This window comes from Pseudopodoces humilis, chromosome 16 (genome assembly GCF_049639895.1).
Source record: "Pseudopodoces humilis isolate 2021_Gansu_Grassland_sample_001 chromosome 16, ASM4963989v1, whole genome shotgun sequence".
NCBI classification, from domain to species: Eukaryota; Metazoa; Chordata; class Aves; order Passeriformes; family Paridae; genus Pseudopodoces; species Pseudopodoces humilis.
Genome location: NC_142215.1, coordinates 14,013,854 through 14,034,141, shown reverse-complemented (window position 1 = coordinate 14,034,141; position 20,288 = coordinate 14,013,854). Strand labels below are relative to the sequence as shown.

General features: G+C 39.4%; 1 protein-coding gene and 1 long non-coding RNA gene across 8 annotated transcripts in view; one reads left to right on the top strand and one right to left on the bottom strand.

The window, feature by feature from the left end:
• The window catches only part of RNF111 (ring finger protein 111), a 45,267-nt gene extending 33,711 nt beyond the window's left edge, over positions 1-11,556 (bottom strand). For 3 of the 7 annotated variants that reach the window (XM_088063033.1, XM_088063034.1, XM_088063031.1), the window contains exons 1-2: positions 10,805-10,821; positions 467-1,362 (exon numbers count right to left, since the gene is read on the bottom strand). In XM_088063033.1, coding sequence (XP_087919159.1) covers positions 467-1,362; positions 10,805-10,821 — 913 coding nt within the window. Of the gene's footprint in view, positions 1-466; positions 1,363-10,675; positions 10,693-10,804; positions 10,822-11,333 lie in introns of those variants that run through there. The other 4 variants (XM_005521461.3, XM_088063032.1, XM_005521460.3 and 1 more) reach the window with 3 other exon arrangements.
• A 123-nt stretch (positions 11,557-11,679) lies between these two features.
• Positions 11,680-19,276, top strand: LOC106628114 (uncharacterized). Its single transcript, XR_001331379.2, has 3 exons — positions 11,680-11,923; positions 12,054-12,185; positions 17,985-19,276. It is a non-coding gene; the product is annotated as an uncharacterized LOC106628114 (long non-coding RNA).
• Positions 19,277-20,288: the final 1,012 nt, after the last annotated feature.

Below are 20,288 nucleotides of genomic sequence, written 5' to 3'. Positions count from 1 at the left end.
TACCTCCAACTAACTCGTATTTCAGCTCTTTTAACAATGGACATTTTTCTCCATCTTTTTCTAAACTGTCAAGTTAAATATTAGCAGATATTTCTACGTTATGAAAATAGAATTATTACCACAATCAGTCCAAAGCTAAAATTTTTAACACATTCAACAGCTAAAAAAATAAAAATAGATCAACTCAGCAGCATGGGACTAATCAGACTAAGCAACTTCCACTATGCTCTTTAGAAACCATTAACTTCTACATTCAAGATTTTAGATTTGCTATAATTCTACTGTAAGATATGAATGTACTTCTCCCATCAAGAATTTATGTTGCAATATTCACAATACTTGCAGTAAGTCTATCTGTAGTACTAACTTCAGTATAAACAAAAACTGCTCTGAAGAACTAATAAAAAAGCCTATTGTACACAATGAAAGATGACTAATATAAAATACCTCAGGAATTTAGTTTTACCTGAAGGAACAGCTGTGCTGTTCTGGTGGTTTTCACCAGGTGACACAAACAAGTCTTCCTCCCCTTCAGTAGATGAACTGGAAGAAGATTCAGTACTGAGATCATTCTCACTGGAGCTGCTGGAACTGGGCAGTAAAGCATACTTTCTTCTAGCTAACACTTCCCGCTTTTTCCTCTGCATTAAAATTCGTTCTTTTTGGTTCTGTGTCCGCTGTGATGAACTTGTTTTCACAACTCTCTTCCTATATGGAAGTCTTCTTAAAGAATTGTTGTGAAAACAGGGCCTTTTCATCAATAACCCAGGTACGGAGTCTGCCTCAGTCCGAGGCCACTTTTGTGACCTTGCACTGTGAGTTCTACTTGGAGTATTCAACACTGCCTGAGGGTGTCTCACAGGAGCATCTTTTTCTTCATCAGATGTTACAGTGTCAGAGTCTCCAAAATGCAAGCTAGATGAAGGCGAAGAGATACAGTCACTAAATGAAGAATCATTGTCTTCACTCTGTGTTTCTAGATGCTGTCTCAATCCTAAAATTCCTTTATTTTCTTTATCTGGACAGTTTTGAGCGTATGAAGGACCAGCCTGCTGGCTCTTGCGTTTTTTTCGCACCACAATACCTTTTTCTTGGTCTGTATGGTTGCCATTCATGTCCTTTTGCTTTTGAGAATCACCACACAAGTGAGAGAACTCATTCCCTACTTTACTGGCAATCATCTCAACTTCTGCACTGAAGCTTTTGGCCACCTCAATAGACTCAGGGTTCAAGAGGATCCCCTTCAGACTCTCCTGTCTCTTTGGTGCATCAGAAGGAACTTCACTCTTCATATCCGCTTTTAGAGTATAAACTATATTACATTCAGGAGTCCATTTAGACATGGAAAGATTTAAGAAAGGCCTAGAAAATAAAACAGATAAGCATCAAGAAAAGAAGCATTAAATTTTTCAAAAGCAAAGCTAAAATAAGAGAAAACCCATTTACAGCTAGGACTAATCCCCCAGTAGGAATGACAAAACACCAGTTACTAAAGTACAGCTGCTTCAAAATATTAAAAATACTCCTTGACAACGTAATTTTTCATTACGACAGAACTCTTATAATTTGCACTGAAGGGAAGTTCTTATGGTCATTGAAAACATCACTTTCACAGAGCAAATACTGGTCTATGGCACCTGCAAAACAGATGATGTCTGCTTTACTGATACTTAAGCATGGCAGTTACAGGCTACTGCTCATAGAAGTTACCTGAATTTTGGCTAAATAGCTCCCATTGATATCAACTAAAATCTTCCCCTGCAGCGGAACACATGGACAGTAAATACTTCAACACAACACATAGGTTGTATGGTGCCAACTGAGCTATAAGAGTCAGTTACATAGAATTCGTTGTTCTTTTTTGACATGAAAAGGAATGAAACATGAGAGATTTTGAACCACCATTATTTTGGGGCAAAGTAATAAAAATCCATTTATTACCTTGAGTCTCTTTTAAAAACTACCACACATTAGGAGTACAGTGTACAAAGCTATTTTCAGTCCATGTACTTTTAACTCTTACCCTGTGACAGAAACTGAGTATATCATATCATATGTTCCTTTCCTTTAGCAGTTGCTCTTGGGCAGGTGCCTCTCCCTGCCAAAATATAAAGCTGCCAATGTATAACACTGGCCTCAAAGAAATACTTTTGTACTGGAAGATGCAGACAACAGTAACTTCAGTAACGGATCCATGTTCAAACTGCTTCATCTGACATCTCTACCTTTGGTTTAAATTCCCAGAAGGGAATGATGAAACAATTTGGTTCCCACTGTGATAACTACTGGAACTCTTTACTGTAACTAACAGCATGGGTTTTTATGCCTCAGCTGAATAAGGCTACAGTAGATACTTGACAGCTTACAGAAAGTTGTGCTGAAGTACCGAAAGGCTGCTTAAGAAAACATGTGCAACAGTGCCCTAAGTGGAATCAGGCTGCCTAAGCAACACAGCTGGGAATATGCATGAAGCCACAAAAAACACCTGAGCTATTTAGAAACAGCAACAACAGCCACTCAGAGGCACCCTGACAGGCCTGAGAGGTTCACAAAGTTCAACAAGGTTAAGTGCAAGGTTCCTGCACCTGGGCTGGGGCAGTCCCAAGCACAAATACAGGCTGGGAGGAGAGAGGAGTGAGAGCAGCTCTGGCAAGAACTTCAGAGGGTGCTAATGGATGAGAAACATTATACGACCTGACACTGTTTGCAGCCCAGAATGTCAATCATATCCTGGACTGGCTCAAAATAAGTGTGGCCAGCAGGTCAAGGGAGGGGACTGTCCCTCTATTCCACCTGCACTAACATGTCCAGCTCTGCAGCTCCCAGCATAAGGATATGGAGCTGCTGGAGCAAGACCATAGGAGGCCATGAAGATCCTCCCAGGGGTGGCATCTATCCTATGAAGACAGAGAGAGAACTGGGGTTCTTCAGCCTGGAGAAGAAAAGGCTCCAAGGAGACAGTACAGCACCTTCTAGTACCTAAAGGGGCTCCAAGAGAGCTCAAGAGGGACTTCTGACAAGGGCATATAATGACAAGACAAGGGGGAATGGCTTCAAACCAAAAGAGGGCAGATTTAGATTAGATATGAGGAAGAAATTCTTCCCTATGAGAGTGGTGAGATGCCAGAACAGGTTGCCCAGAGAAACTGTGGATGCCCCATCCCTGGAAGAGTTCATGGAAAAGTTGGGCTTTAAGCAACATGGTCTAGTGGAAGATGTCCCTGTCCACGGAAGGGAAGTTGGCAACAGATGACTTTTAATGTTCCTTCCAACCCACACCATTTTATGATGATTCTATGATCTGCGGCAGGTTAAGCAGCCCTGCCTACTCAAGTCCATAATCCTCTGCCTGAATCTCCAAACTCTTCAAAATGCTAATGCATCCTTACATGCAGTGCCAGTATTTAATGCTCTCATTTATTTTTGTCATAAAACATATCAGTACAAGACTGAGACTATAGGACAGATTTAATTCATAATTTTTTAGACTGTTTCACAAACTGATGCTTTCAGGAGCATCTGTAAGCTAGCTATTCCTAACAGACCCTAAAGAATTACTTATTTTGGTTTGCAATGGGTATAAACTGATGCATCATCCCAGGCAGCCTGTGCTCTCTTCATAGCCATAAGCAACTAAAAACTACTACACTCCATGTGATGTAATCTGGAATAAAAACTTTGGAAAAGACATCTATGCTGCAGAATTAACACCTACAGAAGCCATAAGCTGAAAGGATTATTCTGGAGATCAAAAACCTTCTGGATCCTAGAACCCCAGCTGAAACGCCCCATTTGAATGTTCTCACTGGAAATCTTATGAACATTTATAACAATTACTGTTAAATATGAGGTCTATATCCTCTGATAAGAAAGTGTTGCTGCTCTCTATTGGAATTACAGCCGATATTCATGCAAGTTGGAATAAACCTCCACTTGCCAGTACAGACAAGGGGTTCTTACTTCATCAAAGCACTAGTTTTTTCATAGCAGTAAGTTTTAGTGGAATGTACTATATAAGGCTACCTTTTCCCTTAGGGCTGAAAAAATAAGTTGCAAAATTGGGAAAAAACTTAGAATAAACATTAGGAGTGCAAAATGTCTACCTAGAAAACAAAGACTACTAAAGCTGTGGAGCTCTGCTGTCTGCCCTTCTCAGATCCAGCTCTTAGACAGTCCTCAGTGTGCTCATCCATATCCTCACACACATGCACCATCTTGCTTTGAAAAGATTAAGATTTCCATTTTATCCAATTTCTATTAAGGACAGGAATACAGCATTCAGACCTTCCACAAGCACACTGAGAACAAGCAGTACATAGTCCTTTTTCTGATCCTCCCAAGGTCACCTTTTAGCTCCGTTATTTATGCGCCACTGTTTTACAGAAATGTAACAGTATAGTCAGTCTTCACCCCAGTCCAAAAGCAACCCAGACCCTCCCACAAGAACACTGTATTTCATCACAAGTTTTTTTGGAAAATCCACAGAGTATTTCAATTTTGGGGGAAAAATATTATTTTATTCAGAAAGTGTCTCTGAACACAGTCATAACTTTCCAGCATATACTACATGTCCAGCCTATACATAACTGTTTCCCATCCTTTTAACATAACTTCAGAATCAAAGAGAATTGACCCCTTAATTTTCTTTAAGAAATGAAAATCTGAATATTTTCTCATTATGTGAGCACAACATTTACAAAGGGCTCATTTACAAAGGATTCTGTTCTACTCACTGGAGTGCTACTTCCCCCTTTTTATTGTTAAACTGAAGTGGAGGAATCCCCATCACTAGGAAAATTCTGCATACTGAATGTGATTACCTTTGCATAAATTCTGTTTACTTTAGTGCAGAGGCCACTCTGAAATACAGATATAGCTATTTAAGTTACAGCAAAAAAATTAGCACAGTGACATTTATACTTTGAGAAACCTCAAACTACTGTAAGATGACAAAAACATGAAATTATCACACAGTGAAAACTAGCGCATGTGAAACTTGACTGGCTTGGTTTTACTCCAACAGGCAGCCTACATACACTAGCCAGTTAACAGATTCAAACATTTTGTATATTTTTACTCTTACAACCATGGAAATTCAACCAAGTAATTAAGAACTCTTCATTTTCACTAACCAGTACAGAGGCTGAAGGACTGCTTACTCACAGGGGAGCTGCTGCCAACTACAAACTTACACAACAGCTTAAACAGGAGCGGTTTTGAAGTGAATGACAGCCATCAACAATGACAAATAATCTATTCCTTCACTATTTAGAAATGCTAGTACAAACTTTCAAACAAAAAAACCTGACCAAAAAAGAAAAGCTGGACTAGATTTCAATCCATTTTAAGTATCTTCAGTGGTTAGACAAAAATAGCCATTTTTCTTCTGCACAGAAGACAAAATTTAAGAGGGACTACAAAACTATTATGTAAATAATTAAGTCATTAGAATGAGATCATCTACTGTTAAAACACTTAGAAGTTCCTACAATATCTACATCTCATTAAAAGTAGTCCTCAGAAGCTTTTTCAAAAAGCAGCAAGATGAAGTAAGCTAAATCAGCACTAGTGTTCCGTTTTCCTAATAAAAACATTTGCCTATTGACTTAGTCTCCCACGTTTCCTCTCAAAGTTTTGATTCACCATCTTCTTCTAAGCCATTATGATTCAATGAAGAGCTGTTAAGACAGCTACCTGAAAACCATAGTTATTCTAAGTTTTCCGCCCAGGTGTTAGACTGTTTAGAATTATGAAGTGCACATGACTTTTATCCATTCTTTTCGCCACTTAAAACCATTGATATTAATCATTCTAAGACATACAGCCATGCAAGAAAATTCATGCAAACTGGAAGTCCTGGGAAATAGGTAAGTCAAAAAACAAGGTTAAAGAGATCTTTACAGCAAGTTTATGATCACATATCAAAGCAAAACACATTTGAGTTATAAGATGGAGCAAAGTATTTTGTCATTAATAATTAATTTCTTTATAAGCAATCCAAAAGTATGTAGCATTACAGCACTATAAAACAGTAAAATGCTCCATTACACAACACATAACTCAGTTTTTTGGTATAAACTTGGTTGATGAATACATGTGACCTAACATATCATTACCCTGAAAATGTATTTTCATACACATTCTGAAATATAGTCAACTCCCTTTGCTACCTAGAAAAAAACTCCTTGCATTTGTTGTCCCTTTAATCAGTTCTAACTTGTTTTCTTTGCAACACTGAGTTGAACTCCAACTTTTAAAACTAATTCCCTTCCCTGATATGCAGCTTGTATCAGTTTTTACTTTTAATATTATTTTCACTCTGACCAGCTAATACTCATACTGCTAAATTCATGAGAAAACCTTTCTTAGCTCTCATTAAAAAGATGTATTCTTATTCTTTCAGCAAGGCTTTTCCATTAGATATATCAAGAAATAGGAAAACGAAAAAGGTTATAAAATTAATACAAGGCCTTCAGCAAAGTGAGAAAACCTAAGCATTGTTACTTTCCAATCTCAAGTGCAGGCAGTCAAGCAAGACCGATTGCTGCATGGCCCTGACACAAGGCTTAGGAGCCACTTTCGAAGTTGGACCACCAACTCAATCCCATGGAGATTGAATCTCAATGCTACCATGCCCTGCTGCTTCAACAAAATAAGGCACTCACTGAGTAGATCACAAAAAAAAAAAAACCCACTTCTTTTCCTAAAAGAGGCAGTCCTGACTTATTCATTTCATTTCTACCAAGCAGGGACAACCTCTATGCCTGTAAAATGCAGAGTAAGTGACAAGAAGAAAATCTAATATTCAATCCCACTATCAGGAAAACAAGTGCAATCAGATTTCCAAATTTTATTGCATTCTTCTTCACTTTTGGTTATTCTTTACTTTTCATCACAATTAGAAAAATAGGGCTCTTTTAAAGCTTATTTTGACTACTAAATGCTTGCATTCTACATACTGGTCTTCTAATCTTTGACAGAAAATAAAGCAACTGATATATTAAAGATCCACGCATTTTATAAAACAGCAACAATCAGAAGGTAACCACCTGAATTTCCATAGTGTTTGCATTGATATTATGTATCTATTCACAAGACAATATGAAATACCATTGCAAACCACTCCCAATTTCCTTTCTGTGCTTTCATGCAGATATAGTGATGACTCCATTTTAGAATGGCAAAATTACTTGAGAATTCTCTGAGAAGAGTACTTATATTCTGCCCTGTAGAAAGGTACAGTATTTCAGAATAACATACATAGTATGAGTTACTAACTGCATTATAAAGTTCTGGAAACAGGTTCTTGCTTACAGACTCCCAAAGGCAGCCCACTACATCCAGCCCAAAAAGAAGGGTTTGTCTGTGCTTTGCAGAGGTGCTACAGCAGTACAGGGAGGCTTACCCACTCCTGGAAGGCAATTCTAGGAACCATCATTGGCTTGGAAAGTCTACTCTTGAAGTGAAACAATCTTATTTCAAGTACAGCACTACCCTTACTAAACTTTGCGAAGCCATCTCAAAGTCAGACCACAGTAATTGTATCATCAAGCACTGTAATGAACAGTATCCGACCTCTGGATACAGCCAAGTCTCCTTAATTTTAATCCTGAAAAAAAGTCCTCTGGAACCTTCAAGGTTTGCTTCCTGATGCCTAAACCAATTCAATTCATTAAGCAATTATCTTCTAACAGAAAAGTCAGGCCACCTATAGGACACCTATAAAATACCTCTGTTGTGCCACACCGCCATTCACCTCTGAGACTGAAGAGTACTGTATTCCTAGGGAGAGACCACTGAAGTGTCTGTGTCACCTCTTCCAACAGAATCCAGCACATGATAGCTACAAACAGAAGAGCTCTTCAGGACAGGACCTACTGCCTGGCTCCAGCTGGTACAGACAAAATGCACAGAGCATGTGCAGCTGGAGGCACCTCCTGTTAGCTGGTGAGCTAAGAGCAATGCTGCAGAGCCTTCTGAGCACAGGTGAGCTGTGCTGCACAGAGCCCACCCAGCACAGGTGAGCTGTGCTGCAGTACACTGAGTCATTCCAAGGCCATAAAGACACCCAAGGAAATCCCAGCCTGAATCAAGCATCACCAGGCACACACCCACCTAGGCAAAGAATCTGCCTTTGCATGACGGATGCAAGCAGGCCAATTTGACAAACGTGGTGCTCACAAGCACATTCAGTCTAGACATTTCATTGCTCTGTCCCAGGCTTAAATCAGTTAGCTACATTAAAAAGAGGTAAATCATGGGTTTAAGATAGAAGCATTATGATTTGGCAATCAGGAATGTTTTGGCTTTGCTGAACTCCAAGACAAACATAACAGCATTGAACTTGGGAATAAAAAGTTGTAGCTTTATAGAATGACAAGAAAATGCAATTTTTTATTGGAACTTAAGATCTTAACTAGGAATTTTGCTTCCCAACGCAGCTAGGGAAGTTCTGAGTTACACAGCCATCAAAAATTATTTTAAAAAACGTTTCTTAGTCCCCCTGGCATTTTTGACATTTGAGGTATGTATAATTCTTCTTGATGTAGTGTCATTTTGCAAATACTTTTCGATAAAGCTTTGAAGAGCAAAGTGAAACATGATCTTTGCCACAGCTGCTAGTAAGAACCTTTCAAGTGAGAATTGTGAAATTAACCATTAGGACAGTTTTATGCTGTTCTTCAGGAAACCAATGAGAAGTAGGGGATTTTATAGCTTCTAAACTGAGCATATCTGCCAGTTTCAGGGGAAAGGACACTGCAGCAGACTTCTCCACTCTGCACCCAGCAGAGACAAAAGTAAACATTTTACCTAACAGCAGTCAAATATTAGGACTAAACTGTATTGGGAAAAAAAAATGACAGAAGCAAATAGCCCATACTGGCCTCTTGCTAGTAAAGCCACGAACCAGCCTTCTCAGATTTCACTTGGCACACACTTAGTAAGGAAGACATCATTCTAATTTAGAGCAATTCATTTTCCAAATAACAAACTATACAAAACAACCAAATAATCCCATTTTATCACCAGAACTGTAGTGGTTTGGCTGTCTGCATTTTAGTCAAGTCAAAAAGAGATTTATAAACATGCACATTGAGTAATATTGTATGGGATACATGTACCATGTAAGAATACGATAATTACTCAAAGTTGTAGTCTCCTAAATTTTGTCAGTGTAGCTGCTTCCAAAGCTTAGAGGTACTCTTGTAAGAAACACAAAATGTATCTACAGCTGAAGTCTTTTAACTAGTGAACTTCCATCAAGGTTAAGTACAGATCGGTGTTTTTATTTGGTGGGCCCAGGTCAGGCCTAGCAGAGAACCCTAATGGGGCAGAAGGAAAACAAGAAAACAAAATGTTTCTTTCACCAACCCAAACCTTTGCCTGACAACTCACTTAAGGAGGTTGCACTGTGAGGAACTTTTTATACAACATCTATCTATGGCAAATCCATCTCCCTGTACCATCCCCCACTGTTTACATATGAACTAAATCATCCTGCTCCCCATCCCAGCATCACTCCCTCCTCAATTTTTCCTTATTCATTCAACTGCTTGACATCCAAGCCTCTATAATACATCAGTTATGGAGGAGGGCACTATCATCTCTATCTTCTCAAAATAATGTCCTCACCATTAGAGGAAATATAAACAACTGAAATGAAAGATTGTACATCTTAGAAAAAGAAGGCAGCAACTGCTGTCAGCTAAATGTTACTGCAACACAGCCACCTCCAGTAAAAACCAACTGCTATAACTGATCTGGTTATGTAGGTCAACAAAGTTACTAATTCAAAGATAAAATGCAGTCACAGTCATGTTAAGATACACTCTTAATACACTTTTACAAAAGCCATTGCTTAATAAAAGATGTATTTCTGAAAGGTCAGAATGTTCTCATCCATATTTTGAAAGGACATGCAAAATATGCATGAATGCTGTGAGCTGTGTTCAAGTTCCCAATATCAGATACAAACTCAGCTGTAGCTGCCAGGGCTTTAACCATCAATAAAAACCCCCAGATTTTTAAATATGTGAGATTTCAAGAGTTTAAAAACAGTAAGCTTGGTGCCTTATACACTATAATTTAATTAAAGTGAAATATAAAAATAGTGAAATATAAAATGTTCCTACAGCCTTTCCTGACTAATGAATTCCATAGGTGATGCTGTACTGCGGATGCACAAGACAGGTGACCAGATGTTCACTTTATCAAATAAACCAAGATCACTTCTTTCCCTATCAATCCTCGCACATCAGCAAGAATCACCCTAACAGGGTTTGCTTTTGTTCCCTCCCTGCCCCAGGACAGTCCCTTTATCTAAAACAAAAGTAACTGCAAAAACACTTAAACTGCTGACAGCAAGAACTGTGTATATGGATATGTGAACAAGAAGATGTCACTCCTGTTTTTAAGAGTGGCAAAGCATTGTAACTACCTAGATATCAGTGTGCCTGGAAAAGCTTTCTACTAAGCATCCAGCATTAATATACCTTTGGAATTTTCTACAAGTTACAACAAAGACAACATAAGACCTTACTCTGCACCTGAAAACCCAGTTTATAATAGACGTACTATAACAAACCCAGGTCTACTGCAACATCTTTTTGGTCAAATCTCTGTTCTTAAATAACTGCACTCAAACCAAATGATTCTAATTACAGCAAAATCTTACCTCCTACATTATGTCCTCTTCTGCAGAAGTACTTGGCTATCAGGAATTAAGGGTCTCATTTGGTCAGCTAAAGCAACCAGGCCTTGCTTATAATTTAACAAAATCAATTAAAGCCATGGAAGAGCTTACCCAAACAGCGTGAACATTCCATGAACACATGTTCAGTCCTAATCACAGAAACACAGACCCCTAAAAGTACATACTCTTAACAGCTGCCCATTGAAACAGTGACAAGCCTTCATATCTCTGAAGATCCTGGCCTACATTTCTGAATGAACATTACTTCCTTGTTTGTCAGGCAAAAAACAGCTGAAAATGGTTATTTTTTTTAACATGGGTTAAGAGAACACGAACTTCGCAAACAAAACAAATGACGTCATAACAAACCCTATTACGCACAGAAATAGAAACTCATTTCCCTAAGGGAAAAAATTGTGACAAATTTGTGACATAAACCCCAGAGAGTGCTGCGGCTGCCCGCAGTGAAGACACTGCTTTGTGCGTCAACGAGGCGCTGAATAAAAAAGGAAAAATACATTCTGCGTGAAGTTCCCACCCGCCGCACAGCCCCGCCGGTCACCGCTGCCGTCAGGGCTCAGGGCGGGGGAAGCGAGAGAGCCCCCGGCCCCACCCGCGGGGTCCCCGCCGCCCCCCCTACCTGAGACAGCGAGGCCGCGGGGGAAGGGGCGGGTGCCGCCGGCGCCCTGCGCAGGGCCGAGGGGTAGGAGCAGCCCCGGTGGACGCCGCAGTGACCCCGCGGTGCTGCCCGGCGCGGCTCGAGAGGCCGCCGCGTCCTCACTGTGCCGGTGCAGCCGCTGCCCCCGGTGCGGTCCCGGTGCAGCCGCTGCGCCGGGCGGGCCCCAGCTCTGTTGTGGCGCAGCCCCCGCCGCTCCCTGCCCAGCGCAGCGCGACAGTCGGCGCTGCTTTACAGCCGCCCGCAAAGCGCAGCCGCGCCGGCGCGCGCCCCGCCTCCCGCCGCGCCCCCTGCCGGACCATGGCGCCGCCACAGCGCGGGCTCCTGAGGGGACGGGATGGGGTCGGGGCGGCCCTGGCTGCCTTAGCTGCTGCTGCGTTTACGCGGTCGTGTGTAAATACCTAAAGCGAGGGCGTCAGAACATGGACCAGGCTCTGCTCGGTGGTGCCGAGCAATAGGACTCAAGGCAACAGGCAGAAACTGATGCACAGAAAGTTCCACACGATCTAAGAACTTCACTGTGCAATGAGCGAGCACTGGATCGGGCTGCCCAGGTATCCGAGAACTGGGCGCAATCCTTACCGTGTCCTCTGGGATGACCCGGCTTGAGCAGGGAGGTCGGACCAGAGGGGGACCCACCGTGGTCCCCTCCAACCTGACTCTTTCTGTGATGTTCCTTTCTAGGACTTGTATAAAAACATCGGGTTTCTTCCTTGACACCGCAGTGTCTCACGGCTGCCTCTCCTGGAGCCAGTGACAGGTGCGGCTGCGAAGAAAGGCCAACAAATCCCAACTCTCCATCCCAGCTCTTTAGAGGTAGGAAGTTATTTGCCTTTACTGCACAATGCAGTCACTGACTCGGGATGAGGTGTGCCTTTCCCCTCTACATTACTGATGTACACACAAACGATAAGGAATGTATGTACATCATGTACTGTATGTCCCATACAGTGGCCATATGTCCCAGGGACAGCACAGCAAGCACCATAGCTTTGGGAAGGCTCTCATACAGCAGCAAGTCTGAGTGTTTGTTGACTTTGCAACTGCCAAAGGCCAGGATATCTCTCTGCCAGAGGTGACGTTTCATCAGTGTCAGGGTACACATTCCAGCTCCAGACTGAAACACTGGATAGACAAGGGTGATATACTCTGTGACCAACAGCTACATAAACCTGAGGCTTTGGAGCAGAAAGGTACAGTCTGGTCTACCAATAGTTAAAGAAAGATCTTACTCAGAACACACTGCAGCACGGAGTCATCGGTACACAGCAGTTCCTACGTGGTTTAGAGGAGCTAAACAACCTGTGTGCATCATTACAAAAGAAATGGTCACTGGGGAAAAACGCATGTTGACACTATTAATTGCATGAGTTTCTGAATGGAATTTCCTTAAAGCAAAAGTGGATAAAACAACATGGAAATTAGACTCTACTTCAATACATCCACAAGTGTACAAAATGCAAAAAGTGCTATAGCATATAAATGATATGAAAATAAAGCTTTATGTGTCAAATGAGAACACAGGAAGAAGTCAGACCCACATAGAATGAAGGTGGGAAAAAGGATCACAGGTTATTTCATGTGGTTCCATGAGCAAAGCAATCATTCATTTCAGTTTGCAATAAAGACAATAACACTGGTTATCCAGCATTAACTTGTTACCTTTCTCTACATATTTTTTCTGGTGTTGGGTAGTTTTCTTTTTTTAAGTCATGTCTCATCCAGCTAATCTCAGTAAATAAAGACAGGCTCAGACACCTGAGCCACAGGTGAAATAACCAGTGAAACTGGGGAGAATGTGAAAACTGTAACAGACAGTGGGAAGAAAGTCATATCATTCAATGGAGGTCACTAATGGCTTGTCTGTGTAAGCAATTTTAATATTTCCCATTAAGCACTAGATCCAAAGTTGGAATACTTTACTAAAAATCAGCTGGGGAAAAAAACAATCAAGACAATATATGGGAAGAAGTGAACGACCCTGAGAACTAAGAGAAGCAAAGTGAAAAAACATCAAATACAAAGATTGTGCACTTGAATGTTAATGACCAAAAGTTTTGGGTCTTTCTCAGGTAAAAGGCAGTTGGATGTGAACTTCAATTATCATTGTAATTAAGTAAATGACCATCAGTCAACAACATGATGTAGACATGAAAAAGCAAACATGTCTGTATAATAATTTAGTCTAAACAATTTTCTCAGAAAGTTTTCAGTGCTATTGCAAAAATTATTCGTGATGTAGTCTTGCAACTACTTTATGCAGCTTTTTTTTTAATATGCATCCAAGGAAGATGAACTCTAACCTTAGTGGGACACTCAAGAAAACACAGTATAGATAATATGAGAGGAAGCTAATAAAATAAAATTTGGCTGGATTACTTTAAGAAATGAGACAGAGGAGCATTGTGAATAAGCTGATCAGAGACTAATACCTATAAAAAACCACACCAACTAGTTACGTGTTTACCTATTTACGTAATAATTGGTTTGAACACTCGTGACAAATGTGACAGAAAGGTAGTTGTTGGTGGAAAAAATGTACAGAGTCAGTTTCTGCTTGCCAGCTGAAAGATGTACAAAAGATCATTTCAAAAAACAAAAACAAGTGGCTATAATTTTCAGTTCACAAATTAAAAAGCAAATGCAGTCAGTCTTGATTCTCTCCCAGTGCAGTGTCAAAGTGGCCAAATGATCTGTAAATGTTCTACTTGTGTATGATTCTGTAGTGTATGATTCTGTAGACCTTTCTTTAACAGAAAGGCAGATTTTCTAGGATCTTTATTGGCTAATATTTCCTAATACCTATTTCAATATGGACCACCAGCTGACAGGAATATGGTAATTTGTGGGCCAGTCACCCTTAAACAAACTTTTGATAAAAATTAGTTTGTCTGTTATTGACTGATTATTCGCCTAAGTTTTAAAGAAAAGTGATGTAGAAAATACCTCAGTGGCCAGAATTATTCACTATTTTAAAAAACCCAAGTTTCTATCTGTGCCCTTTCATGTGATTTCAAGTGATTTCTGCCATTATCTTAGTATCTTGCAAAGACAGATGTCTTGAAAATAGATTATTGATTCCTTGGAACAAACCAAAACATTCTCCTTCTCATACTTCGTAGGTATAGAAAACCAAAAGATTAACTGGAATAATTCTAAATCACTAATGCAAATTTCAGAATGGCTTTCAGGCTATAGTGTCATCAGTTCATGATGAACTCTTCAACTTCTCCTAACTACAGCTGAACGAAACCATTTATATGCACACCCCAGGGCCTGGCAGAACTAAAGACATGGAGAAGAAATGATCTTATCCAAGATCAAAACTTGCCAGCCAGCAGGAGATTGCACTTCACATTTTTGGCAAAAAGACAAAAAAAAGTAACCCCTTATCCTCCTTACCCTGAGGTTCCTTCAGCAGCTTGGCTTCCTGGCTGGACACGGCTCTGTGCAGGGCTGCTGTAGCAGTTTGCTGGCACAGTTTTTTCCAGAGGTGAGCACCAGCTTCTGGAACACAGTGCCACAGCCCCACTGGGCACAGGGCCAAGAGCCGAGCTTCCCACTCTCACAGAGAGTCCTGGATCTGCTCTGAGCCCTGCTGGCTGAAGCCTGGTAGTGGCCAGGACAGTGTGGGAAGTGCCCACCTCTAAAACTCCCGCCCGCAGACGCGAGTGTGGATCTGTCACACGCACACTGCTGGCGGGGAGCTGTCTCTTGCAGGCAGGCTGTTCATCAGGACATCCTTGGCATTTACATCAGAGGTACCTTCCTGTAGATTTCACATGGACCATTACTTAAGCATATATTTAAATGCATGAGCTAAGTCAACTTACAATTATTAGTAATATCAATAAAATGTAAAGCCCCTTGTAATATATTGTGAGGATGATACAGAAAACCAGATAATACAGAAACATTTCTGTGTTAGATCACAAAATCTTTGGGATTGATACTTGGATGATAAACAGTCACAGCTCCAGTCAGCCCAGATGAAGATCTTATCAGTGAAAATGGGAGAAGTAGAGAAGAGATAAAAAATCCTGAAAGATTTATATTATGAAAAATTGCTACTAGGAAACAAGAAAAGAATGATCATTTGCAGAATCAAAAATAAAATTTGATGGTTGTCTGTGCTATACATTTTCTGATGGAATTTTTTAAACGTGATTGACAAAAGAGCTTTCAAAAGTTCTGGAAAATAACATGCACCACTCAGGTAATTCATATTTTTAAGATACATGGAAACACAAAATACCCTGCATTACAGTATAATGTTAATGTAGAAACGACCCACCAGTCATTTGATTTCATGTTGTACAGCCTAATGAAGCTCTCGAAGGTTAGAAACAGCACTTTTACAACACATGACTTCAGAAATTATGCAAATCCTTACTAAGGTCTCACAGTATCTTTCTGAGATTATCTGACAGCTTAAGTATTTAAGTTGCCATATAATTAAGAAGGTGTGGTGTATATAATTACTTGGAAATAGCTAGTTTGTTGATGGTATTTTTAATAGTTCTTTTTCTTATTCAGAAACAAGTATGTCACCAAGCTCTTAGTAGAAGATCACGAGATATTCCTATTTATTCTTTCAGTGCTTGTACAATAATGGGGCCAAATATATTTTTGTGTCTTAATGATGCATCAGTGGCTATTTTTAGAGCAATTAGGTTTAAAACAAGCAAAAGCATCCTGCATTTAATGATCTGTCTTTACACTAAGAAATTCAATAGCCATTTCATAGCATGTATATATAGTTTCAGTGGTAAAATATAGGATAATATTTGTGTTTGATTTACAATTGGATTTATGTTCTTTTCCTTGCTGTTCTGTAGAAGAATTATAAGGAGAGCAATTGAGAGATCAGAAATTCATTTTTACAATCTCCTTTGACTGCTCATAATGCAGTACATCAATAATACATCAAAAAGAGAACTATACATTCAGAGTGGAAAAAGTGATTTTTTTATAGCAGTGATACATATTAAATTATCTGTGATTTTTATCTCAAAGTGTATCTATTGTCAGGCATTCACTGAAATGTCTCACATAGCTACTCTTGCTCTGTCTAGTTGAGAGAAATAGTGCAGTTTAAAATTGTAGCAACCAGATAATGTAACATGAGAACTGGGGCAAGATTCACTGTCTTTCAAAGTAAAAAGGATTCTTACTTCAGTTAATCCAGCATCAGCCCAGCCTCACTCTTTTTAAAAGGGTTAGACTGAGAAAGGAACTGAGTCACTGCATCATATATGCCTGTTATAACTAGCTTTCATGTAGTCAGCCCCCAAAGTAGATCCAAAAATCTGTACTAGAAACTTGGGTTTAGGAAGCAAACAAACAAAAGTTTGTTAGAGTTGTTGTTAACTAAAGAATGAAAACACAGACTGCAAAAGTCAGTTTTTAAAGGAATAATACGTTAAGCAGAGAAGTACATAGATCTTTGCAATAAAAGAAAAAAAAAAGAGAAATGTGCTCCAAGTGGACAGGGTTCTGTTTAACTGTAGAGACTGTATTTAGAGGTGACCTTCCAGCACCCCAAACCCCTCCCCTTTTCCCAAACCAAAATCTCTTTTTTTTAGAAGGGGATATGGACAAATGGGTGGCTGTGTGAAGAGGAGGAAACTGGGACAGCCTGTTGATTCTAGTTGAATGCTCTAGCCAGGCTTCCTTACAAAAAAGAGGCAAGAACTATTTCTCTATGTTTAAAAACACTGAATAACCCTTTATTTTTACAGAGCCCAGTTTAATTAAAACTACAGTTTTAATTAATTTAAAAATTCAGGTACCAACTGCATGAAACCATTAAAGAGATGAGAAAGCTGGTGTTTGCTCCTGCATTGTGCTTCAGTGTCAGGTTGGGAATAGACTGGGCAGTGAAGTTGGAACTGGGATAATCTACACAGAAAAAACTCGCAAAAGTAGAAAGCCCAGGGGAAAATGTGACAAATCTAGGGACATTCATAGCTTCCAGCTGCCTCACATAAAAAGTAGACAAAAAAAAATTTACAGGAGCACAGGTCTGTACTTGTTTAAATACTAATACCTGGGCCAAATATTTCTCATCTTTGGAAGTCAATTACCATCTCCTAATCAAACCTTTCCACAAATTTCAGAACCTAATGGTAGAAAACAGCATTTATTTTGAAAACTAGAAGACGTTTCAAGAGACTCGTAAAGAACTGAGTGTTTTTCTTTAGGGAAAAAAACCAAACAACACAACAATCAAACAAACAGGAAATTAGAATCCAGTCAATTTGATTAAAATTCCTGGATGGATTAAAAAATATTTGTATATACCTGAAAAATAACAAAATTATAAATAACAACCAATATGATTTGTTCATGACAGTCTATCAAACCAACCTAGTTTTTAATGTCTCGTTCTACAGACATAAATAAATTGAAGATCACTTCAGCAAGACTTCTGTTTCATTGACATTTTCATAAGAAAGATATGGAAATTTAATCTGGATAGAAAACCCACCAATTTATGTAAAACTGGTTGTACTTCAAGGATTGCTGTTAACAGTTTAATATCAAATTGCACAAATACTAAATTTACATCAAACAAAATTCCGTGTACAGTTCTATATTGTTATCTCTTTGCAGAAGGGCCTAGAGACCACAAGCCTGGAGCTGCCACCCAGCTGGGAGGTGCTGCAAGGAGGAGAAGCAAAAGTAGAGGTTGAAATCATTGCAACAGGGGGATGATGATTCTATAAACATGAGAGCAGTGCTGCACTTAGCAAGAAATCAACTGCACAGAGTAATTGCAGTAATAAACTTGCAGAAAAGAAACCAGTAGGCAGAGTGGATCGTAAGCAGAACACATCAATTTCATGAGGTTGGAAAAGGCATCCACTCTGCTGAGATGCATAATCAGAAGAGTTGCCACCAAGGTAACTTTGTGAAGTTGTGAAAAGATAGGGTGGGAGCTAGAAGGGTACAACAACAAAAAGTCGTGTGTTTCAGAACTGATTAAAAGAAAATAAAATATCTGTGCTTTTAATAAAAAACCAACCCAAAAGAGAGACTGAACAAAAATATGGAAACTGTCTTAATTTGTGTAAAGGACTGCTGCAAAAAGAAAGGGAACGTTGTCTATGTTCAATTGGAATGTATCAGCTAAACTGCAGCAAAAGGTATTTAATCCAGACATTCAAAAAAGAGAGTTAAGGACTAGACTAGACTGCCTGAGGAATGAGTGGAATCTGTGTTTATGGCTTTAAGAACAGGTTATGCAAACATCCTTTGAGGTTGTTTTCATAATAGTTTATTGTGCCTTGGGGCAGGAGGATGACTGAGAATCCAGGTAAGGTCACTTTTGGCTCTCTTGGTTGCTTTTTATTTGGGGAGGGGACATGTACAGTGTAAAGCTTTAACATCTACATGACCTCAAACAACAAGCACTGACATTTAGGTGTTTCAAGAAATCCCTAACAACCAGTGCAAGTGCTGTCTTTGTTATTCCTCTCATCTTCTTTCCAGAAATGAGACACACAAAACTCACCCTCACTAATACAGGAACCCACACAGTGGGTTTTGGGTGTATTTGCACAGTTTACAACACTAAACCTGACAGCCCTGATTAAAATTTTGCTGCACTGCTGAATTCAAGGTTATGTGAAAATAAAACAGGTCTTTTTCCATACACTCAAAAATGTTTCTATAGTCTAAAGTTCAGCTAGCGCTTATCTATTAACCTCAAAGTCAATCCTATTATATTTGATGTTAATACAAATGTCACAAAAGACAGTGTAATCAAAAATATATATTCTTATTTAAGATTGTTCTTTTTATTAAAATCTTGGTATCAACTGCAGCAGCAGCATAACATAGCTAAGCCATGCATGCAATTACCAGACCAAAGTGTGCTATAAGACTTCTGTGTATGTCTGCCTTCTAACCACATAGATTTTACCTTATGTTAACTGATAACTACTTAAAGTATTACTTCAGATAATTTTGAAATGCACTTCCAAGTGCACTTTGAAAAGAAGAGAATGGTGTAACAAATCTTTTAGGATTCAGAACTTAATTTGCACAAAAGGTTGTTTAACAAAGATTTGTTGAATAAAACAAGCATTCATTTTTTTTTCATTTTTAGCTATATGTAATTTCTGAATGAAGAGACAGGAGGACTGTTGTAGCTTCAATTTATAGGTACTTAAGTTCTGCCTCATTTGAAGGTTTAGTAGGAGCTTAACATATGTTGTTGACAAAATAATTTCAGGCGTTCCCTACAGAAAATGAATGGAACTAAAAAGTAACATCTTCCATTACCTGGTAAAAGTACAGCCTAATAAATAATAAGAAGAGGTATTTTGGTAAAATTCAAAACATTAGTATTATTAATTACATATATATACTATACATATATATATTATACATATATATATATATTTACATACTTACCTACATATATGTCATTATTGTTATATTAGTATTGTACTTCTGAAATACTTCCAATAACAAACAGATACACAAACAAATCAGTTGGTCATTTCTTAAACTCTGACAAGTCAGTGGCCAGAACACCCAAGAATCACAAACGTAGTTAGGTTGGAAAAGACCTCTGAGATCATCGGATCCGATGGCTGAAAACAATGTCAGCTGGACTGCGGCACCAAATGCCACGTCCAGTCTCCTTAAAGTCAAGGACACTGATTTCACCACCTCCCTGGGCAACCCGTTCCAATATCTAATCACCTTTTCTATGAAAAAAAAAATCTTCCTAATGTCAAACCTAAACCTCCCCTGGTGCAGCTTGAGGCCACGTCCTCACGTCCTGTCTCTGTTCCCTGGGAGAAGAGACCGACCCCCACCCGGCTACACCCTCCTGTCAGGGAGTTGTAGAGTGATAAGGTCACCCCTGAGCCTCCTCTTCTCCAGGCTGAGCTCCCCAGCTCCCCC